Source organism: Schistocerca gregaria, chromosome 4, assembly GCF_023897955.1.
Source record: "Schistocerca gregaria isolate iqSchGreg1 chromosome 4, iqSchGreg1.2, whole genome shotgun sequence".
NCBI classification, from domain to species: domain Eukaryota; kingdom Metazoa; phylum Arthropoda; class Insecta; order Orthoptera; family Acrididae; genus Schistocerca; species Schistocerca gregaria.
Genome location: NC_064923.1, coordinates 642,968,208 through 642,993,319, shown reverse-complemented (window position 1 = coordinate 642,993,319; position 25,112 = coordinate 642,968,208). Strand labels below are relative to the sequence as shown.

The following is a 25,112-nucleotide window of genomic DNA, read 5'->3' as shown; positions in this document are numbered from 1 at the left end:
AAAACCTCACTATCATCAACACTCCGCAACCAACCAAAGATACATACCGGTGGTATGCCAATAATAGCTGTTATGAACTTCAAGAAAGCCTCAAAATACCACATAGCCAAACACCTCCAAAATTACAAAACACTATAAAATAGAAAACATAAGAACAGTGATAAACATAGGAAACCTAATACAACACATCCGGAACATACATGTACCACACACAGCACACTGATTTAATTCGACATAGAAAATATGTATACCTCTATCCCTATCACAGAAACGATAGAAATCCTAGAACAAAATCTCAAATCCCACAGCAAACTCACTACCGAAGGAAAAAGATACATCTTATGCTTAGACTGACAACAGAACAAAACAACTTTCAGTTCAAGAATGAATATTATCTACAAAGTGATGGACTGCCCATGGGATCCACAATATCAGGAACATTGATCATCATTGTCATCAGTCAATTAGAAAATCAGATAGTTGAAAAGATAACCACTAACTCAAGTTTTAAAATCATGTATTGGTACAGGTATGAAGATGACATATGGTAGATAAACCAACTGAAAAAATAGATGAACACTCAGAAATCAACGAAGCTCAACAGAACTTAAAATTCACATTTCGAATATAAAAATAAGGTCAAATAAATTTTCTTGACATAACAATAAAAGACAGAATATGGCAGACATACATCTAAATCTTTAGGAAACCAACAGCCACCGACACAATAGTATGTTCTCATCTAATCATCCCCACAATCAGAAGCTTGCAGTACTAAGACACATGCTACTTAGATTAAACAGGATCCCACTCAACAAGGTAAACTATGAAAAAGAAATGAGTAATATCAAACAAATAGCTAGGAACAATGGGTAAGACACGCATGTAGTACACAGGCTCAATTAAGAACAAAATAAAAAAAGAACACTTCCAGAATACAAGATAACTACACAAGCTGCAAAGTTACAAACGCAATCAACAAACACACACAATGACAGTATCACACAAAGCAACCATACGGAACACCATGACTGACGCACATAAAGTAACGCAAACATTTACAAGCATGCTAAGGAGACAGGGCTTCCAAATAGCATGTAAGACTGTGCAAACCCTCCAATCACACCTAAGCCAACTAACTAACAAGAGGGATAAATTCCAATGATCAGTAATATATAAACTTGAATGTCAAAGATGTGATGCGGTATACATAGGCATAATGTACAGGAATTTTAAAAGCAAAGAGCTCTTAAAATCGATAAATCATTTATTTAAAAAATGGAACAAAAACGTAATAAATTTGTAATAATGAGGGGCCACAGTCAAAACATATTTCATTAAAGTCAGTACCGCCATTAGACTTGTTTGTTTACAGTGTAACATTTACGCTTACACAATCACGATTTCCGCTATAATGTGCCATTATGAAGTGTTTTAAGTGTTATAAATTGCCTGAGATGGCATCCTGTCGTATTAAAGTACACTATTAGACGCGTTGTCTAAGACTCAATATTTCTGACAGAGCCTACTCCTTTGTTTCATCACTGAATACACCATACGACAGTATGTCATCTTATTTTTAACAATACATTTAATAATTGCACTTTCAAGCCGAAATCATGATTGTGTAAGTGTACTAATAAACCATCTTGGATCCAACTCCTGAAGTGTTACTGAATGTGTGTTGATACTTCAGGTATCTAACCTTTGAGTACTTTCATGTTCTGAATTATTTCTGAAGGAATAGCAGTTTAATTCTCACTGTTCTTCCCTGAACGTAAACATACTAGATACAATGTCATTTTATGAGCTATATCTGAAAAATATGGAACAGATACCGAGTAATTTTTCCATTCACTCTTACACGAAAGCTGAAAATAACTAACTTCTTCCTCCAAATATATGCAGTGGAGAACTCGAGTGGGGACCAGATATACTAAAACGCATGATTCCACTATCACAAGCTCTTCCCCTGCCAGAACCTAAGGGAAGTGAGGCCCTACGAGGTAGATACCATACAATTAGTTTGACGCAGGGTACATGTACATTACTTGCTATACCAGTGCGAAGAAAAGTAAGTAGCTCTCACAAAGTCTTATCACGTTCGAGAAACGAAAGTTACTTAAATGTAAAATGTTTTATTTGGCACAACAGAATATTTTTAAAATGCTTCCATCATTTTCACAATAGGTTATGCAAACCACAAAATCTCATATCTTATGTGCTCAAATAAGGAAACTGAAGAATGGAATTCCTTTTGACATGTTGCAGCACATCACAAGTAGTCTGCTACTATAAATAATTTATGAATATTGCACCTGTTAACCTTAATCAAGTCCCCACTAACGGTAAGTATCTTAACATGTTTGGGTAGGAATAGTAATAAGATATTTTGGTAGTTCATGTAACAAGAGGAACCCCATTTCCTCTGAAAATATTTCTGTTTCATAACAAACAGAAGGACCAGGACTCATTGTTTGGTGTGTTATATGTCTCAATGATGTTAGTAAATAACTGAAGGAAGCTTAGTGTATTAGCTTAGTACTGCACAACCGGCACAACTGATTTTTTGTAAATACTTTTCAGTTCATGACACAGTAAAAAGATAATTTTAAAGCTCTGTATTTACTTCTTCCTCCTCCTCCTCCTCCTCCTCCTCCTCAACACCCCCCTCCTCCTCCTCAACACCCTCCTCAACACCCTCCTCCTCCTCCTCCTCATCATCCTCATCCTCCTCATCCTCCTCCTTCTCATCCTCCTCCTCCTTCTCCTCATCCTCCTTATCCTTCTCCTCATCCTCCTCATCCTTCTCCTCATATTCAAGTTCTGGAAACACTTCTTCCTCCGATTCCGTATCCTCTTCCATGTCTTCGATCTCTTCCTCTACCACCTCCACATCTTTTTCGATACCCAGATCCTCTTCCGAAAGGGAAGATTCGCTTCTTTCACTAGCTGAATCCTCAGCTTCAGTGCCTGGCTCTCCCTGTGCAGCACACACTTCTGCGTGATCCTCCTCATGAGAAAGGATACTAATACTAACAGCTTTGGCAACAGTTACTGGACAGCGAGGGACAGCAGTTCTGTGGACCTCGTGTTTCACGAACAATATCACTTTGCCCGTGTTCGCCCTTGTGCACATTTTCTTTATTCCTTCAGCGACCTGCAAACATCAGAAAACTTCATTGTAGCAGCACTGACTGTTTCTTGTGCCACCAAGGAAATCAAATAAATGAACGACAGCGTTATAAAAACTTATGTAGCTTTTGTATCACGCATATGTACATTTATAGCCACACTATCGTCAGGATTTGTTACTTAAGGATTAATGTGCCGATGTGAAAACGTCATAAAAAGCGTAACCGAGCTAAAATGTATACAGAATTATGGAATGTGTTTTACTATATCAAAAACATTCAGAAATTCTGTGTATGTACCAACATTTCGCAAATGGCAATTAAGATGTATCACAAACGTGTTTTTCCATTTTGATGGTGCATTTTAGGACTTGGCATAAAATCACATGTATTAATTTTAGGTACATTTATTAATCAGTGTGTGGGATTTCGATCAGTTTTCTAGGTCATGTGCTGGTATGTTACTGTTTATTTTCTGGCTTCCGTAACGAACCTTGTTTGGCTTGCGCCAGTGACCAACGAGTGTTGTGTAGAAGAGTCGTGTGGATGCTTAACAGGGAGGTTGTGTGCACTTCGCGGCAGGTATCAACGATCTGACACGTTTGTTTTGTGTAGTTTGTATTATGTGCTGGGCTGTCAATCTCTTATTCGCACGGTGATAACTAAGAAAACTGATAACTCTAACGCTGTATGTCTTGGAAGACCTTCAAACTCAGTATTTCGTCCCTTTAAGACTACCTCTTAAGCTACGTTAACCACAGACCTTTCCTAAACCTACCGAAATAAGATTTTACCAAGAAAGTTATTAGTTCCTCACCTATTATCTTCTCACTGGATAAAATTCTGATATTCTTGTTACGTGCAGGCTGCTTAGAGAGAAATTTAACTAACTGGTTGTAGGATGCTGCTCAGCAAGGTCCAATAAAAGCTTATAGCACACACGAGTTAAATCAAAACGTGCCATAGACTATTTCAACAGTTCTGTCTCATTTCCACGAACTTACTTTCAACATATTGTGCCCCAAATATACCGACAGCCCTACACCTGATTCAAACCCTATTAAACAAACAATCTGCGCGACCTGCTACTAGACGGTCGGTGTGGCCGAGCGATTCTAGGCGCTTCAGTTTGGAACCGCTCCACCGCTACGGTCGCAGGTTCGAGTCCTGCCTCGGGCATGGATGTGTGTGACGTCCTTAGATGTTAGGTTTAAGTAGTTCTAAGTTCCAGACGGCTGATGACATGTTAAGTCCCATAGTGCTCAGAGCCATTGAACCATCTGAACCTGCTAGTAAGTCTAAGCAACCTCTCGGACATGAGCGCACGTTTGCTCCTTTTGTACTACTACACAACAGTCATTCCACGTAGGCGCCAGTCAAACTAGATCCACTAAGGGCAGAAACTGTAATCTTTTCTTCAATTTTTTAACAGTTGGCAATTTAGAAAACTGATCTAAACTGCGCACACACACACACACACACACACACACACACACACACACACACACACACACACACACACACACACACAAGGTACATCTAGCTGATAAGGCATTAAATGATTTTAAATGGAATATCTTATGATGCCGTGACTTCTAAATGGACATTGCCGCCGTTGTACCGACGCTACGAAAGCAGGGCTGATTTTGTTAACGTTTTTTAAACCACACATTGGCTTCAGCAGAATAGTGATACCGATATTACCTTTTCGAAGGGAACGACCACATGTACACGTGTTCGTATCTTCTGACAGCAAAACAACTCGAATACTTTTTCCACGATGGACTCTACTTTCTGTGGATAGGCCTGCATCAAGTCTTCGATGTTAAGGCCAGTTATTTTGCAGTTACTGTCCAAGACCTCTCCAGGTGTCATATGCTTGGTATCCCATGTCGGTGTGACCATTCCCCAGTACGTTGATCTTGGGTATATAGCTGTGCTGTTTGAACCTAGAAAAAAAGAAGTGAAAGTGTTGTATTACGGTATATGTCAATGGGAATAAAGAAGTGTGTATTGGAACAGATTGATTTAGCAGCGCAAGATAGCAAATCGTACCGGTTTCAGTTTCTTTGGTATGTTGCACCTTCTTGGCTTACAAGTTGAAAAACTGCCTTGATAATTTTTCTTTTGCTACGAGTATACAAGACAAGTGGAGAGGTTGAGTCATAAGCTGATTTACCAAAATCTTTACTAGCAATTTCAAACATATGGTAAGTACGATAGGCAATTACATCTCTATTATTAAAACTTTCAAGTCCAGGTACACTAGAAACTCCGCTACCACTTCTTACTACAGCAACCGTGAACCATCCTTTTCCATGTAAGAAAGTGTCGTTGATATCCAAGCTGAAATTAAGAGAACATCCAAGAAATACACATGGTCCATCAACGACGGCGTGGGCTGCAACACTCTTCACTGGAATGAGATTCTTCTTGTCTCCTGACGTTGTTTTAAGTTCAATGTTTTCTATGGTTTTGTAGACCGTTGTGCGAGTACGACAATACATCCTTTACGAGGTGCATTCAAGTTTTAAGGCCTCCGATTTTTTTTCTATTTAACTACTCATCCGAAATCGAAACTGGCGTTACTTCTCGGCGTAATCGCCCTGCAGACGACATTTTTTACAACGCTGACGCCATGATTCCATGGCAGCGGCTAAGGCTTCTTTAGGAGTCTGTTTTGACCACTGGAGGCAATAGCAGCACGGCTGGTGAATGTGCGGGCACGGAGAGTGTCTTTCATTGTTGGAAAAAGCCAAAAGTCACTAGGAGCCAGGTCAGGTGAGTAGGGAGCATGAGGAATCACTTCAAAGTTGTTATCACGAAGAAACTTGCGTAACGTTAGCTCGATGTGCGGGTGCGTTGTCTTGGTGAAACAGCACACGCGCAGCCCTTCCCGGACGTTTTTGTTGCAGTGCAGAAAGGAATTTTTTCTTCAAAACATTTTCATAGGATGCACCTGTTACCGTAGTGCCCTTTGGAACGCAATGGGTAAGGATAACACCCTCGCTGTCCCAGAACATGACACCATTTTTTCAGCACTGGCGGTTACCCGAAAAATTTTTGGTGGCAGTGAATCTGTGCGATTCCATTGAGCTGACTGGCGCTTTGTTTCTGGATTGAAAAATGGCATCCACGTTTCATCCATTGTCACAACCGACGAAAAGAAAGTCCCATTCATGCTGTCGTTGCGCGTCAAGATTGCTTGGCAATATGCCACACAGGCAGCCATGTGGTCGTCCGTCAGCATTCGTGGCACCCACCTAGATGACACTTTTCGCATTTTCAGGTCATCATGCAGGATTGTGTGCACAGAACCCACAGAAATACCAACTCTGGAGGTGATCTGTTCAACAGTCATTCGGCGAGCCCCCAAAACAGTTCTCTCCACTTTCTCTATCATGTCGTCAGACCGGCTTGTGCGAGCCCGAGGTTGTTTCGGTTTGTTGTCCCACAATGTTCTGCCGTCATTAAACTGTCGCAACCATGAACGCAGTTTCGACACATCCATAACTCCATCACCACATGTCTCCTTCAACTGTAGATGAATTTCAATTGGTTTCACACCACGCAAATTCAGAAAACGAATGATTGCACGCTGTTCAAGTAATGAAAACGTCGCAATTATAAGTATTTAAAACAGTTTTCATTCTCGCCGCTGGCGGTAAAATTCCATCTGCCGTACGGTGCTGCCATCTCTGGGACGTATTGACAATGAACGCGGCCTCATTTTAAAACAATGCGCATGTTTCTGTCTCTTTCCAGTCCGGAGAAAAAATTGGAGTCCTTAGAACTTGAATGCACCTCGAAGGGCATGTTGGCGGCGTTCAATGCAGTTGCCTGTGCAGCAGCAAGACACAGACTGAGCAGCTCGCGAGCGCGCTCGCTTATACACTGTGCGAAGACTTTGACCTTAGAGAAGAGAATTTTCGCAGTGGCCAGCGGAACGTTATCCCGGAAGCGCACAGTAGTCTTACTAGGTGTGCGCGTCCCCGCTGGCGCGCCACCAACGACAAGAGATAAGAGTGTTTACATAACAAAACTGTTGCATCCTTGAGCCTCCGGTTCTAGTGTACCTGGACTTGGAACTTTTAATGATAGAGATGTAATTACCTATCGTACTTATCATATGTTTGAAATTGCTAGTAAAGATTTTGGTAAATCAGCTTATGACTCAACCTCTTCAATTGTCTTGTGTACACGTAGCAAAAGAAAAATTAATCAAAATGAGTATTTGGGTTAAAGGTAAAGGTGTATGTGAATATGTAAAATTTGTAGCTGATTGTACTTTGTATTTGCATAAATAACCACAACAGTCTACAAAACCATAGAAAACATTGAACTTACGACAACGTCAGGAGACAAGAAGAATCGCATTCCAGCGAAGGGTGTTGCAGCCCACCACCTCGTTGATGGACCATGTGTATTTCTTGGATGTTCTCTTAATTTCAGCTTGGATATCAACGGCAGCTTTTCACATGGAAATGGATGGTTCACCATTGCTATAGTAAGAGGTGTTTACTATGTACACGGTACAGAGTTGAACACTGTTTGTCGGATTTCAGTGATTAAAATTTTGAGTGCAGTGTTTGCGTACTATGTGCAAGAGAGGATAATAAGAAGGCCAAAGATACAAAACGTGACAAGCTATCAGGGAAGGTAATTAAGAACCTGTAACGCTTAACCAGCTACAGCTTACGACCCCACAGATGACTGTATAATGTACCGGAACATGTTTGATCTAATAAATAGCAATTATGATTTTTTGATCTGCATAAATAGGGAAACAAAATTCCTAAGTTGTAGAGATTTATTCTTTGTGTTCCGAAACAGATTACATCTGAATATACTTTACAATCCCAGATTGCTACATAAAACATAGTTGCGAGAAAGTTATCACATGTTACGTAAGCCAAAAGTACGGCGTATTTGATTTTTTACTGTACTTAGGGAAACTATCGTGCTGCAGATGTCAACCGGTTTTTCTTCTCATTTTATAAATACTTATTCGGCCGACTATTATCTCTGTTATTTGACTGCATAAATGTGTTTGAATATCAAAGAGCTCAGTCTTATTCACTGTAAATCGTATCACAGCAGAATAAACCGTACAGTGCAATGACGTCAAAGTAATATCCAAGGTTGCTTGTGACAACTAGGCCGGTTACACAGTGCAGTAATCGTGGTTTTGCGCGAATGATTAAACTTATCTCACTCGGAATGAATGGGTCAGTTTTTCATGAAAAACTTACTCCTGGTTTCAATAACTATGATAGACTCTCAGATTTTTAATATAATTTAGGTGTAATTTGAAGACTTAACAGATTCTTTGAAAACGAGCACGCTACATCTACATCCATACTCTGCGAACGATTTAGAAGTATGACCAAGTGGTCCTTCCCAATGTACTAGATATTAGTGCATTTTTCTCCAGTTCCTATCACGTACGGAGCGCGGGAAAAATTGTCCGAAAGCCTCTGCACATGCTATCTTTAGTCAATCTTGTCTTTGTAATCATTACGCCACGGGGTTATAGTACATTCCTAAATTCACAGCTTATGAGATCTAGGCTCTCACGGGATACTATCAATCAGTCTTCATCCGTGTACCAGTTCAGTTCTTTCAACATTAAAGGACACTTTCAAGAGTTAAGTCATTGTCCTTTGGTACTGCCCTTTAATATGGACTTTTAAGATCCCTGTCCCATCTAGTACGAGTCTGACAAACTTCAGCAATATTCTAGAATGGGTAGCAAGAGCGTTTTGCATGTAATCTCCTTAATCTCTTTTGGAGATTATTTCCCTAGTATTAAAGGAACGGACCCAGGCCTGCCGTGTGCTTTGCCTCTGACTTAACCCATGTGATCAGTATCATCCCTACGAAATGTCACATCCAAGTACTTGAGTCAACAGATTCACATTTTGACTCGCTCATATTGTAGTCAACAGTATACTACGTTTTCTTTTTTTTTAAAGTGCACAATTTTAATTACTGACTTTTAAAACATGTTACCAATCATTGAACCACTCCAACATAATCATGATCTCAGTAAGCATTTGTGCCGATAATTTCATACAGTACACTGCAGGACAATCATCTGTGGGAATTCAGAAGTTATTGCTAATATTGCCTGCAAGTGGGGGCGCATTAAGTTTTCGGTGACTCTCCATCCAAGATAACACGCTGCGTCCTTCCTACCAAGGAAGGTTCGGTCCGGTCACTAATCTCGCTTGATCCCCTCATAGTATAGCATTGTCGAAAAACCGTCGTGTGGTAGTGAACCACACACATTTCGGAAGGTAGAAACTATCTAGTCGAGTGCTCTAACCTGTGGCTTTCAGTACGTTATGTGAGGTAAGTTAGAGTTTGACGTCAGATACCGCAAATATATGTTGAGGACAATGCCCAAGGTACCTCAGAATATTTTACCTCTAAACATGTTGTACAACTCTGTAACAAACGTTTATCACGAATACTGGATGACTTTCTTGGATCACTCTGGTGCCATTCTCTTAGACTGGTGTGTCCTGTGCTTCCTTCCAACCACCGAGCACAGTTTCCTGTTTGATTACTTTTTGGTGTATTACTGTTACAAGAGGAGTGAACTTACCCACAAATTATGTAGCTTTCGTGTTAATTGTAATGTTATGACTTCAGTTCATGTATCAGACGAGTAAGGTTTAATTAAATTTTGCTTACTACTAAGACTCGAAAGGTCCGGCTGCACCTACGAAGCTATTGGTCTGAAAACATGGACGACACACGTCAATGCAGAAAAAGGATAAATGGATGAACGTTTCATGTGTTCTCAATAATGCTTGGGCTAAATGATGTTTTAAGTGTTTCACTGAATTTAGCACAAGAATATTTAGGGTGTTTGTATTCGGAGTGGTAAGGCTTGTCTGGAAACGTCATCGCTTAATAAAATGGCTAAGTAATCTAAGACACAAAACGTCGGATTAGTGTGAGTCAGTATCAGTTTTGCAGTATCCTGAACAAGCACACTACATTGATAAAAAATCCACTGTCTTTCTAGTTACAGATCTTCTGCTACCTATTTCCAGTAGGAATGTGTAGGTTATTTACTTACCAATATTAATTAACCTTCCAAATGGTTTCAGCAATTTTAAGCATTTTGTAATATCTCTCCCACCGTTACTATTTATGACAATATCAGCACCTCCAGGGTACTGCTGCAGAATGTCTTCTACGTAATCTTCTTCGTGGCTGTAAACACGATTCGCGCCAAGGTATAAAACATCATCATGCTTTGTTTCTGCAGCAGTTCCAAGTATTTTGACGTCATCCCCTAGAGTTCTCGCAAGCTGGACCATGGACGTGCCAACACCACCTGGAAAAAACGCCCCTACTTGAAGTCCAAATACTAAGATATTGACGTGCAATCAGTGTGACAGTTTTAAGGAAAACACTTATGGTGGAGTGTCTGCATTTTGAAAGTAGTACAAGGTCTGTTCATTTGAACGAATCTTACTCTTAATCTTAAGCACTTTGGACTTAAATTTTTATAGTTATGCTTCAAGCTGTCGTATAGACTTTATTTTGCAGGATTCTTGTACGTGTAACACTGATGTCTCACGACAGACTGATTAATCTTACATACATGTAAATCTCAGTTTCCTGTTGTTGCACCGCCTGCATAGCTCGGACTCTGTGTTGAAAGGAAAAAAAGTAGGCCTTAATGTGCTGTTTATAATTGGAAATACAGCGCACTCGATTGAACTGTGATGAAAGTACTGGTTACTTCTGCCATCAGTTCGCAACAGCGGAAATTTCGAATAATATTCTGTTTTCAAGCCACGTCAGTTCGAGTAAGTAATGTTTTGATGTATGTCTTCCATATCGATAGCAGTAATAAAAACCTCTGTAGGTTTTCTACGCCTGATAGCTGAGAAAGCTGTTGAATGTTTTATTCAAACTAACGTGACTTTAAAACCACTAATATTTTACTGAGGTACATCACGATAAAAGACTTTCCTGGCCAATGGAAACTTTGGGTAAAGACCTGTTTTAACTGTGTTCCTGAACTCACTCCATACATTGTTTGTGTACATTGACATTTTCGCTTCCATGGGGTACATTCGAAGTTACTAGTTTTTATACTGAACAACCTTCGTCCGTGATTACGAACGGGCTCCTATTGCTTACCTATTCATATGCTGAGTTCACGTTTCTGAGAAAATTGTATGACCGTAACTCAATAGTCTAAATGGTGCACTGAAATATGTTTTAGAAAGCCAAGATGGAATGTAACCGTTCAACTGCATGTAATGTTTGCCCATCGCCATACATGAATAAAGCAAGTTGTTCTTTATACTTTTACAAAATTAGCTACCAATATTTTGTTTCTTCTTGTCTTTACATGTTCAAGACAAGTTTTTTCTGAATTTCAGCAATTTTCTGGTGTTCCTGTTAACTTTACAAACACAAAGTGTTCTGTTCTACGCCTATGTAACAGTGCTATGAACTTTTTCTCTTTTACTTAGGTGTAAGCGGAGTGTCGTCGATAAAACATCTTGGAACGTAATTTATTTATTGCGTTGTTAATGTGGGTCATTTACTTACCTTCTAAAGACATTTCATGCTATCATTCTTACAGCTGTGAAATTATAGATCGTTCCACTTATACCTTATGATTACAAGTAAATCGTGTATTAGGTAGAGATTTTTTGCCGGAGGTATTTTTCATCATATAGATGAGCGATCTTTCTGCTGTCCTTGTTTTTTATTCGTCGTGTTGTGTTCACCCCTTTTTCTATTATGTTAAGTTTTCCAGATAGTTTTTATGTTTGCGGACTATTTATTCGTTTAGGATATCATTCGGATATCTATTTTTGGAGGAACTAGGAATTTATACAGACGCAAGTAGGTATCCGATTGACATCCTAAACGAACAAACTGACGTCAAAAATTATCTGGTAAACATTATTAACATAGTAGTAAAAGGAAAGGAATACGAACACGATAATAAAAAATAGACAACATTAAGATCGCACATCTACAGTATGATAAACATCTCTGGCAAAAATATCTGTCCACCTAAGACATAATTCACTAGTAAACATAATGCGACAGTGGAACGACCTATCAGTTGACAACTGCCAAAAAGATAACATGAAATTTGTGTATAATGAAATATATGACCTATTTTAACAACGTATCAAATAGAAGTGGAGTTCTAAGATGTTATATGGACGTCACTCCATCTTTAATAAAGTATAAGAAAAATCTCTTAGTTCTGTTACGTAGCCGTATAATAAAGTTATTTATAAACGTAATGTCAAGACAAACACTTTCAAAATGCACAAATAACGAAACAAGCTTGTCGTAAACCCATGTAAAAACAACAAGAAAAACTATTTGCAGCTGATGTTTGGTTTTGTTTTGGTTTAGGGTCCAAAAACAACTGGGGTCATTGCGCCCAAGTCAAAACTATAGAACAAGAATACAGAGAGGAGTTAAGAAACGACTATGTGTCAGTCCTAATTGACGTAGAAGAAGTCAACTAAAACACAGACTCGTGGAAAAAGGGTTAAAAAAGACACCATACAGAAACGGAGGTCAAAACCTAAAAGTTAATGTCCTTCGCCAAATTGCTATGGTAGACAAAAAGTACGACGCTGGAGACAGCTCGCGCGTGATTTGCTAAAACGGCCGGTAACTCAGACGGAAAACCCAAAGTGGAACGTAAAAGGCTAAAAAATGGGCATTTCATCAGGAAGTGGCGGAAAGTTAAAACTTTAGTGCAATATGTACAAAGGTGTGCGGCAGTGCCACTTAACAGAAGACAACGACTAAAAAAGCAGTGCCCAATATGCAGGGCCAAGAGGAGGTCGTCCAAGCCACTGTTAGAGGCTTAATAAGACGGAACTTGTTCTCGTGTACGGAGGACCACGAGTGATGCTAAAGAGACACCACCTCCTGACAGACGGCAACACACAGATCGTCGGAGGGAATATAGGTACTCGGGGGCCGAGGTACGAGGACTGCAGCTTTGGCAGCAGGGTTAGCAGCCTCGTTTTCTGGCAGACCGACATGGGCAGGAACCCACAGAAACATCACACTGGCTCCATCAAGAGTGAGCAATTGACAGTTTTCCTGGATTCGCTGCAGTAAGCGATGGGTGGTGTACAACAGATGAAGGGAACTGAGTGAGTCTGTGGAGAGGACAAAATTGGAAAGTGTGTAGCCGGATGTATTCCGTGGCCTGATGTAATTCGAAGAGCTCGGCTGTAAATACTGAGGAGTGTGCCGGAAGCCAATAACGAAGGCACGCTCGACCCCACGGTGAGTCCGAGAGCCATCAGTGTATACAAAGGTACTATCGCGAAGTTCCATGCGAAGGTCGTGAAACTGAAGGCGATAGAGCGAGGCTGGAGTAGTGTCCTTAGGAAGCGAATTAAGGCCAAGTTCACATGGGCCGCTTCACGAAGCCAAGGTGGTGCTCAGACCCACCGGGAAAGGTGCAGGTAGTGTGAAGTTAAGCTGCCATAGCAAGTGGCTAAAGTGGACTCCAAGAGGTAACAGAAGAAAGACGAGCCCCATTACGATAAAAGGAATAATCGAAGTAGGAGGCATAGGATGGGTGGCCACGCATGGCAGACTAACGGCATTTATACATGCTGAGAAGAAAGCCACTGCAGTAGGACAGGGGTAGTTCAGCAGCTTCAGCATACAGACACTCAACTAGGCTGGCATAAAAGGCACCTATTGCCAAACGGATGCCTTGGTGGTGGATAATGTTGAGACGGAGTAAGAGGGATTGGCTTGCAGAGACATAAACGAAACATCCATAGTCGAGTTTCGGACGGACAAGGGGCCGGTACAATCTGAGGAGGGTGGTTCGATCATCACCCCAGGAAGTACCACTGAGGACAGGCAGGACACTGAAGAAACGAGTACAGAAGGCTGTCAGGTAAGACACATGGGAGGACCAAGAGTTTCCTGTCGAGCATGAACCCCAGGAGTTTTGCATTTTCAACGAACGGAAGGTCAACAGGCCCAAGATGCACAGATGGTGGGAGAAGCAACTTGCCTCGCCAGAAATTCATACAAACGGTTTTGTCAGTGGAAAAGCGAAAGCCATTGACGATGCTCCAGGAGTAAAGACGATCAGGACACCGCTGAAGAAGCGGTTCAGTGAGACAGGTCCGTGCGGAACTGCAATTGATGGTAAAATTGACAATATAAAGGAAGCCGGAGATTCCCGGTGGGAGACAGGCCATGATATGGTTAATGGCTGTAACAGAGAGGACAACACTCAGGATGGAACCCTGAGGCACAAATTTGGCTTCCACCCAGCTGCGGCTGTACATGTTAAGCAGAAAGTGCTTGCTCGTAAGAGAAAGGTACTGCAACATTTGAATGTTAATGGCGTCCGGCACTGGGGCGGAGGATCGGGATGAACTGAGAGCTCCCTCATAGTAAAGCATGAACTGTAGCCTCACGTTTCGGAGAAGAGAAAGATACCGTCCGAGCCTCGTCAGCTCGTTTCCGATGGAGGAAGGCAGGGTGAAAGTCGGAAGAGGTCGAAACTTCAGCAAAATGGTACCCCAGGCTGTTGGAGATAGCAATAGGATTCAGTAAAACATCGTCTGCTATTGTAAGGCCAGAAATGGGGGAATAGGTCTTGGTCCCTGAGAGCTGTCGGAGGTTGGCCCACACGACTGTTAAAAGAACTACTGAATGAAATCCAGCTAGCTGTTTTCCTATCCCGAAGAACGTGATGTTACTTTGCACGCTACTCTTTATAATAAATGTAGTTTGTCATCGTAGGATGACGGTTAAAAACGCGGAGAGCACATCTGCTTGCGCGAATTGCATCACGGCATTCTTCAGTCCACCAAGCGACTGGGACATGACATGGTGAAGAGGAAGTGCGAGGAATGGAACGTTCTGTAGCAATATGGACAACGTTGGTGAGACAGTCCACCTGGTCGCCACACTGGGGGAAATCTTGTTCTTCGAAGGTTGCTAGGGAGGAGTAAAGCTGCCAGTCAGCCTTAGTAAGCTGCTATTCGGGCGGATTGGGTAGGAGACAGCAAACGGAGAGCACGTGGGAAATTGTCTTTCGAGTAGGAGACAAAGAATGGACCACTCAAGACGATGGGCAAGCTGGGCGGTGCAAAAGGATAGGTCCAAATGGGAACAGGTGTGCGAGGAGTCAGAAAGGGAAGTGGGTGCTCCAGTGTTAAGGCAGAAGAGGTTAAGTTGGTTGAGATCAGTTAAGACGGCACCTCACTGACAGGTGCTGGTAGAACCCCAAAGAGGATGATGAACATTAAAGTCACTGAGTAGGAGAAACGGAGGACGTAGCTGCCCAATAAGCTGAAGGAAGTCTGCCCTGGAGACATCGAATGACGGAGGTGCATAAATGGTATAGAGGGAAAAAGTTAGGCGGCGATGGGAAAGGTGAACTGCAACAGCTTGAAGATAGCTAGTCAGGGAGATGGGTCGACTATGAATATCATCACGTATGAGCAGCATAACGCCCCCTTCAGATGGAATTCCGACATCCGGAAGGTCAAATCAAATCGGTAAGTAATGTGGAAGCTCAAAGCGGTCGTGAGGGCGCAATTTAGTTTTCTGAAGGCAGAGTACAAGAGGATTCTGCGATGCTAAGAACAGCCATAAATCATCTTTGTGGAATCAAAGGCAGCGAACTTTCCATTGGAGTAGAGTCATGAAGAGGAAGAGATATAGCGGTGCCAACTCGCCGGCTGCCGAGTGACAGCTGGTGCAGAGTCGCTACTACAAGGCACAGAAGCTGGAGGATCCTGCTCCATGGGGTACAAAGAAGCATTCTCTTGCTTGTGCGGTCGGTCTGTGGAGCCCAACGCTGAAAAACGGTTCGTGATGCGCATCAGCGACACAGAGGCCGGCCGGGCTAAGGTACCACGTGGTGACACTGTCGAGGAGAATCTTCGACTGGCGAAGCGGAAGACCGTTTGCCTTTGGTGGACTTCATAGAGCCTTTCCGGTTGGAGGGAGACGCGTGTGGTGTTTGGCTGAGGGGGATGCATGACGTCTTCACGGGAGTACTCCTCCTGTCCTTTCCCCTCTACTGGTCATGTATCTGGAGTCTTCGACCCTTGAGGCGGGGAACGAGAGAAGGGCAAACGAAGAAACGAAAAGGGAGCGAAAAACAAAGGTGAGACTGTTCTTACGTCAGCGACAGACAGAGTAGAATATTCCCAAAGACATACAGCTAATTTCATGAAAGTGTACGGAAGATGTCATTACGCATACTTCGGGCCCAGGAGAGAAAAAGTTATCTAAAAAGGCAAGCTGCGTTTCACCCGAGTGGTTTTTCCCGAATCCGTGCAGTCTTCCTTCAGGAACGTCAATGTGCTTGGAAGTCTCCTCTAGAAGCCTACACCAAAGTTACGTCAGCAGTATTCGTAATTTGGTGCATCCTTTTTTTATATACCTCTTACGTCAGTGACTCATCTGTTTTCAATGTACGCTGGACTGTTCACTTCACGCACATTCTATACATTTGAGCAAAGAAAAGGGGGTGGGGGTTGTAACTTTACAGCGGATTCAATGTAAAATCAGACAAGTTATTACGTTGCTTAAGACTTTACCTGCTACAGACTGCACAAAAATGCGGTCTTTGTCCCTCATGCGCCCTACTTCGAAGAGACAAAGGTGTGCCACCAAGAAGTCTAAGCCGATGCATACTGCCTCTATCATGGTCATTTCTTCTGGCAGTAGGAAGCAATTCCTTCTCGGAACGTGGACGTGGTGGCGGAAAAGGCCACCATGCATTCGTAAACAGAGGACCCTCTGCCCCACCTGCAATTAAGAAATTTCGTTACTCTCTCCTTGAAGGACTAATGATGTTCGAACGTAAGCCTTATTTTCATACCCTGAGGTCGCTGACGCCACTTCCAACGTCGAGTATGACTCCTACGCATTCGCTGCCCATTATTACCGGGAATTTCTCGCTTTTTATTATACCAAGTCGCAGATAGTTGTCAGTGAAGTTAAGGCCACAGTAATAAACTTCCACTTCGACGTGACTGTCTTCAGTATGTTCTTGAAGCGGTACACCCATAACCTTAAAGAACAATACAGAATATACAAAAAAATTCTGAATCTGAGAGCAAAATACCAGTTCGTCAACAAACTAAACTAATATTGTGATTTTTTTCTGTTAAATAGTTGTCTACCCAACGCTATTCAGTACAGTGACGCAAATAAGTGGTGCTCTACGTTAAAATTTGCTACGTGAAACGCCTTACTCTTTCATACAGTGAATAAAAGAGTGTTTCATGATAAGTGTTGTGTACTTACAAGACGTGAAAATCCTATGTCCTCGTTAATAGTATTGTATATTTTCTGTTCTTTCGTTAAGCGTATTTCGTGTGGCTGCATATAGTGCCATGAAATATCGGCAGCCACGCAGTAAAAGCTGGTTTCATCGGCGTTCAGCAGTGAAAATATTCCTCACCTGCCTATAAAGTTATTTATATAACGGAAATGAGAGACGAAAGCTGTAAGCAGAGTGGGCTTCACAGTTTAATCACATGTGGCCGGAAGAGATCGTGAGATGCAGGCGGACTGAGGTTATTGTTAACGGTATTGGGAACAAAATCGTAATCCTCTCACAAGAACCAGCTTCGTCATTCGTGCTGCGCTTAAGTTAATCTTAGCTCTTAGTATGAAGTTATTCACTAGTGCGAAGCACCGTATAGTTCCCTCAATTGCTGTACCTCTAATTCTTTGGAGACAATTTGAACGAACAATGCGTCTGATCTATAAATACTGGTTGACTATTAATATATTCACTACCTTACTCAAAATACTAACGCGAATTCTTTACAGACGAATGGAAAAACTGGTAGATGCAGACCTCGGGGAGGATCAGTTTGGATTCCGTCGAAATGTTGGAACACGTGAGGTAATACTGACCTTACGACTTATCTTAGAAGAAAGATTAAGAAAAGGCAAACCTACGTTTCTAGCATTTGTAGACTTAGAGAAAGCTTTTGACAATGTTGACTGGAATACTCTTTCAAATTCTAAAGGTGGCAGGGGTAAAATACAGGGAGCGAAAGGGTATTTACAATTTGTACAGAAACCAGATGGCCGTCATAAAAGTCGAGGAGCATGAAAGGGAAGCAGTGGTTGGGAAAGGAGTGAGACAGGGTTGTAGCCTCTCCCCGATGTTATTCAATCTGTATACAGAGCAAGCAGTAAAGGAAACCAAAGAAAAATTTGGAGTTGGTATTAAAATTCATGGAGACGAAGTAAAAACTTTGAGGTTCGCCGATGACATTGTAATTCTGTCAGAGACGGCAAAGGACTTGGAAGAGCAGTTGAACGGAATGGACAGTGTCTTGAAAGGAGGATATAAGATGAACATCAACAAAAGCAAAACGAGAATAATGGAATGTAGTCAGATTAAATCGGGTGATGGTGAGGGAATTAGATTAGGAAATGAGACACTTAAAGTAGTAAAGGAGTTTCGCTATTTAGGAAGTAAAATAACTGATGATGGTCGAAGTAGAGAGGATATAAAATGTAGACTGGCAATGGCAAGGAAGGCGTTTCCGAAGAAGAGAAATTTGTTAACATCGAATATAGATTTATGTATCAGGAAGTCGTTTCTGAAAGTGTTTGTTTGGAGTGTGGCCATGTATGGAAGTGAAACATGGACGATAACTAGTTTGGACAAGAAGAGAATAGAAGCTTTCGAAATGTGGTGCTACAGAAGAATACTGAAGATAAGGTGGATAGATCACGTAACTAATGAGGTGTTGAATAGGATTGGGGAGAAGAGAAGTTTGTGGCACAACTTGACTAGAAGAAGGGATAGGTTGGTAGGACATGTTTTGAGGCATCAAGGGATCAGAAATTTAGCACTGGAGGGCAGCGTGGAGGGTAAAAATCGTAGAGGGAGACCGAGAGATGAGTACACTAAGCAGATTCAGAAGGATGTAGGTTGCAGTAGGTACTGGGAGATGAAGCAGCCTGCACAGGATAGAGTAGCATGGAGAGCTGCATCAAACCAGTCTCAGGACTGAAGACAACAACAACAACAACAACAACAACAACAACAACAACAACAACAACAACTCAAAATCCACTCCTTAATGAACTCTAAGCATTCGACGAAATTAAGTACGTCTATTCCATATGAAAGGAAGCCTGGAAACAGGTACAGTTGGAGTGAATAGGACCGAACACTTTCGTTAATGCGAAGAGGTTGAAAACAATCAACCAGCCAGTTTTCAAAACAAAGATTTATTAGCCCTTAAACAAGGGTAGATATTTGTAGAAATATATTCTTCAGGAAGAGTGGGCCTTGTTACATCACATGATGGTACGTTATATCCACTGAAATGGAGCGGGTCTTTTAACAGGAGTCAAAGGATAAAATATTTACACCAATTACGTGTACATCATGTCAGAGACAAAGGCAAACTGTTTTTGTGTCTGACATGATGTAACTTAATCAGATAACTTATCCTGGGACTCCTGTTACAATTGCAGGCAAGAGCCAGTACCTGTGTGCATTCATTCTGAGTACGCTTAATGTAATCTGGATACTATCTAAAGCCATGACTTGGGTTAACTCTCGTTTTCTCAGTTTTATATGACAAGAGCCTCTTGGCTCAGCTAATCTAATGCAACATCATGTGATGGAAGAAGTCCCTCGCCTTGTAAGATGTTTTTAACAATAGCAAAACCTATGACAAGGGCTCATAAACTCGTGTTTTGCAAGTGAGAAGGAACCGGTTGATAGACGTTGTAAGACAACTGATCAATTAAGCATTGGAGGGAATTGTGGAGAGTGAAAACGGTAGAGAGCGACTAAAAGGTGAGTAATCAGATTCAGAAGGATATAGGATGCAACACCTATTAGCACATGAAGAATCTTGCACAGCATAAGAATAGCGCAGAGCTGCATCAAAACCAGTGTTCCGACTGAAGGCCACAACAACAACTGCTTACGTTTTGTAAGTTGGTTTGATACGGATGTTCATTTAGCAGTCACACGTTCATTTCGTTTCGTATGGTTACTTTAAATTTCTTAATTTTTTACAATAAGACTTAACAGTGTTTCTCTGTGTGATTAATCCACAGGGAATAACTTTTGTTTGGGAAGCTGGTGTACATCATCTGCCACTACAGCGTCTCAGAGTGTTCTACTGCCAAGACATGTCCGAATCCGTTGCAGTCTATGACACCGTTATTAAAGATCTAAGAGGAAGAGATTATTGCTGATATTTAGGAAGTATAATTAGTGTATTTCTTCACTCTTAACTGCTTAATCACCAGCTTTGAATAAATGTATGATTTGGGACAACAAATGAAATTCTATTCTTTATTACTAGTGGTGACATTGTTAAGGAACAGTTTATTACTATTTTCATGGCGGTGCAAGTTGTACGATGGCTAACTTGTAGATGCGTTTCTACTTTACAGAAAAATTTCAGCATCCATAAACAATTGCAGGAAGAAAACATCCATTCATAGGACAAGACAGCCTTCACTAGTTCTGACCCTGTTCAAGAAGTAGCTAAAGAAACGAAAGCATTCCGAGCAGAAATGTTAAAGTGCCGTAGTGTCGTGATAGATCAGTAATCATGGTCAGGATATGCTTCGAAGCAAATTTGGTATGAGCAGCGACATACAACAAAACTGTGCGATAACGTGCTACAGAGTTATTTTCCACTTACTGTTATTCTATGAACAGACACCAAGTGCATTGTGAACAGCACACACAACCATGACCTTCGTTTGAATAGTGACTTATTACCGAAGGTACGTTGCTTCTTAGAGACTTATGTCGAAGTCTTCTAAGGCCACAGGTCTGTCAACGCGGAGAGCAGTATATCCCTTAAGGAAATAGAGACGTCCGCTTTCGCTGACTCGCTTGCTTTACTAACGTAGTAGGCCAAGAATTCGTAATAACGGTAAACACCCTGAAATATCGTTAAGGAAGCGATGTTGATTTTACTGATGGACTTCGAACGACTTCACTACTGCGAAAACTGTTTCGCTCAGCGGTGTGACAACATACTATGCTACCACGTCGCCACAACAGCGTTCCTTGAAAGCTCGTTGTTTGGGGAGGAATGTTGGGAATCATGGAATAAAGGCAGTAAAATACGAGAAGTCCAAATGGTTCACGATGAGCTAGAAACCTATCAAATGCTTTTGAGTGATCCGATATTCAGTTCTGTCACATAAGCCAGGATCATTTTGGCAGCTGTGTTGTCTGCGTAAAAGACAAGAGAATATTGTGATGCCTTGCAGGGTAGACGCGCGGTCCCAGGAGTTTTGTCACTGCCCACTTGGTTCCACCTGTCTCAGGTTAGAGTCCTCCCTCGGCGGCGTGTGTGTGTGTGTGTGTGTGTGTGTGTGTGTGTGTGTGTGTGTGTGTGTGTGTGTGTGTGTGTGTGTGTGTGTTTTTCCTTAGCGAAAGTTAAAGTTAGATTAAGTAGTGTGCAAGCTTAGGGACCGATGTCCTTAGCAGTTTGTTCTCGTAAGACCACGAAAATAAAAAAAAAAAAAATAAATTACACAGTGAGATGGCAGCTAATAAAACAACAAGGAAGGTTATCCGCAAATTAACCAAGGTTTTCATGCGTTACGGGAAGCAAGTGAAAGTGCCCCATGCTTAGAGTTACGACTGCGAAAAGCAACATGCGTGTCGCTCGCCTACACTAATCGGTCAGAAGCAGCATTGCAATTTGAAATTCCACAGAAAGGGAAACTGTTACATAATCCCAAGTTTCACTTTTAAACATGTTAAGTAGGTTGACATTTAGTCCGCGTACAGGTAAAATTTCTCGAATGTGGCAAGTGGAAATGGTGTGCGCCAACAGTGCGTCGAAAGTAGAAACCCCGTTGATGATTTTAGCAGCTGCCTTAAAAAAAAGTTGATGCTGGAGGTGTGTGAAAATTCAGTTACTTTGATATGGTTCCGAGTTAAATGCAAGTGATGATGACTGACAAGTATGCCATAAATCCTACCCCCTTTGTGTTTCAAAACTCCTTTCTGAGAACGACAAAAACTAAGCGGATGACTGCTCCCTCACTTGCTGTTTTGTTAGGATGGGGAAGAATAGAGCCTACTGAACAGAATCTTATATGTTAATGAGACAAGTGTCCTATGCTAACAGTGTAAACTTTTATACGAGGTCATAAATAGTAACTATTTGGAAAATAATTGGCATGTCCTAGTCGAGCAGTTTAAAATGTATCTGAGGAGGAGGAGGTTAGTGTTTAACGTCCCGTCGACAACGAGGTCATTAGAGACGGAGCGCAAGCTCGGGTGAGGGAAGGATGGGGAAAGAAATCGGCCGTGCCCTTTCAAAGGAACCATCTCGGCATTTGCCTGAAGCGATTTAGGGAAATCACAGAAAACCTAAATCAGGATGGCCGGAGACGGGATTGAACCGTCGTCCTCCCGAATGCGAGTCCAAAAATGTATCCGATTGGAAGGTCTTAGGATAGTTTACCTTTATCTTACTGAAGCTGCCATGGCCCTGCAGTACTATGGAAGGAACCAGTTCTGGCGGCCCCCTTGCACGCATCTGGAATTAAAAGACTTTTTTTACTATATTTCATTATTTTCATGATCATGCATTTAAATCAAAGTTTCGACAGTGTTAATGCAGTTAATTAGTTTAAATTTCTGCATCTATATTTACTGAATTTTTTACAATGAGAATCAGCAATATCTATTTTAAAAACCTTGATGGCAGAGTCACATTAACTCTGAGGCTTGAGCTATTCAGGGCCGGAATCTAAATGATTTTTTTCTAGCGATGTGTTCTGAGTAGCACAGGTAATGGCAGAACTGGAACCGTGTTCACGGGTCATGAATCATGTAGTTGACGCTTACAAGTTAGTCGGGAGAAACATTATCCGCAAAGAGAAAGGATCCGTGGTAAAGTCCCGATCAGGTACAATTTCAATGCCAGTTTCAGTTAGCTACACGAATTTAGGGTAACCGATTCTAGCCCTAAAGTCGTGTAGGTAATTGAAACTGACATCTCTATGATTAGTCACATAAAGTGGAGAATAACGTTTTGAGACAGTTACTTTCTCGGGAAAACAAACACATAACCACAATGTGGATCTCTTTTTGCTCCATTATTAAAGTGTCTATCAATACCAATTCAGCTCCAAGCGTTAGCTAAAATAACGCTTCTGCAACTTTATTGTAGCTTACCTTTCTCTGCGGATATATCTATCACATCTCGATAAGAAGGTTCTAAGGAAATAAATATTCTGCCGAATTTACTTGAAACAGTGTAATAGGAGAAAAAGTTACCAAACGTTTATGTAGTTTTCCATATGCTTAAAATTATACTTATTCCAACTGTTTTCTCATGTAACTGATATTCTGCAAAGTTTGTATGCCAGAGCGTATATATACAGATTTGCATTAACTCGTAGCTACACAACATTCAGAACGGCAGAAAGCTTTCAATTCTGTTAATGCCTAAGTAAAAATCACGTGTCTTGCAGGAAGCTGTTCGCCCAACACTAAGACACCTACCTCATATTAAACAGAATATACATGGAACGTGCATGTATCTTACCACAGTCGGTGCGTTGCATTTAAGAGGGGACGCATCCATAGCTGACAGGGCACTTACTGGAAAAAATAAAGATTACCAGTTGACAAAAATGCAAAAAGCAAAACTTTTTTGCTAATATACTCAGATCTGGAAAAAGTTCTATTAATATATTCTGTAATCATTCGCGTCCTGACAGTTAACACTTCACCATAGCATCCAATTATTGTTTCAACGGCCTTTGTAGTTCAGCTGTATTCGCTTAGAACGCATTTAATGAATAATGCAATTCTGTGTACAGACTTATAAAGTTGGAACGGTTTTAATTCCTTGCCTCGCATTTGACTCAACAACTACACCATCCCAGTAAATAATTAGACTCAGCAGAGGTTTAAGTGGTCCAGTTGGATCTACTTATCTTTGTCATTCTCTTAAGCAGTTTACAAGTTTTCGTTCTACCACAGACGAAAATACTAGCATATTAGGTCACAGTGTGGTATTAACGCAAATTAAAGGGAATAGCAAATAATTATGATAGGCACTCGAACAGAAGTCCATAAGCTGAATGCTACATTAACTATGCCGGTGCCAGGAGGATGGGGGGGGGGGGGGGCAGCGAGAGAAGCAACTAGAACATCTAGGATCATTCACGCGTCACTTGGGAAACAACTCATGTGACTCGATAAATATTTCATCCCATGCACTGGTTATGGTGATTTTTAATCTAACAGTTCTGTCATTGCACAATTAAGACTGACAGATAATGTCAGTGTAATGGCAAACTCAAACATACCTGGTTCCTGAGCTCTAGATTAAGTTTTAGTTATTTCATAAGCCTATTCTCACGAGCTATTATCTGATGACACTTCACCAACAACAAATGAAAGAATAACAGTTTATGTGTAACACACAAATCATATCACTTATAATATGCAATACTTACGGTACTTCAAAAGAAACAAGAAGAGCCGAGCGTTTTGCTTTTATAACACGAGCTGCAAGACGGTTGTGTTCGTGACTTAACACTTCACTATGGAAGTGACGGGCTTGTGGAACCACATATGACCGCAATCAATACAGAGGCCTCTACACACACACACCTATTTGTCAGCCGACCGACCAATTTCGTGACAACTTACACACGTCTCGACTGACTACATTCAGGGACTACAATGCCACCGTTGCTGTGATTTGTTTACGTTCATTGTGTTTATGTTCTACAAGATATCGCTTGGGTTTACTCAGAAACAAAAACGGGAGTTTGGCTCGGCTGTTTTAGATAACAAGGCTAAGAAAAACCAAGAGAGAGTTCTGGACAAAGAAGTGCCCGACCCACATCCTATTACTAAAGAATCTGGGATCTGACGGTTTTCGCAGTTATCTATGAATGCATGAATCATGCATTTTGTAGGTGCCA

The 25,112-nt window shown here is 41.3% G+C and overlaps 1 protein-coding gene across 1 annotated transcript; it reads right to left on the bottom strand.

Annotated features, from left to right (window-relative positions):
• Positions 1-1,957: 1,957 nt before the first annotated feature.
• On the bottom strand, positions 1,958-24,832 carry LOC126267132 (synaptic vesicle membrane protein VAT-1 homolog). Its single transcript, XM_049972055.1, has 8 exons — positions 24,639-24,832; positions 23,720-23,775; positions 22,631-22,705; positions 17,023-17,214; positions 16,739-16,949; positions 10,225-10,485; positions 4,839-5,083; positions 1,958-3,160 (listed from the first exon to the last, which is right to left on the bottom strand). The coding sequence occupies exons 2-8, from the start codon at positions 23,756-23,758 to the stop codon at positions 2,612-2,614; spliced, it is 1,572 nt and encodes a 523-aa protein (XP_049828012.1). The 5' UTR covers positions 23,759-23,775; positions 24,639-24,832; the 3' UTR covers positions 1,958-2,611.
• Between the last annotated feature and the right edge of the window lie 280 nt (positions 24,833-25,112).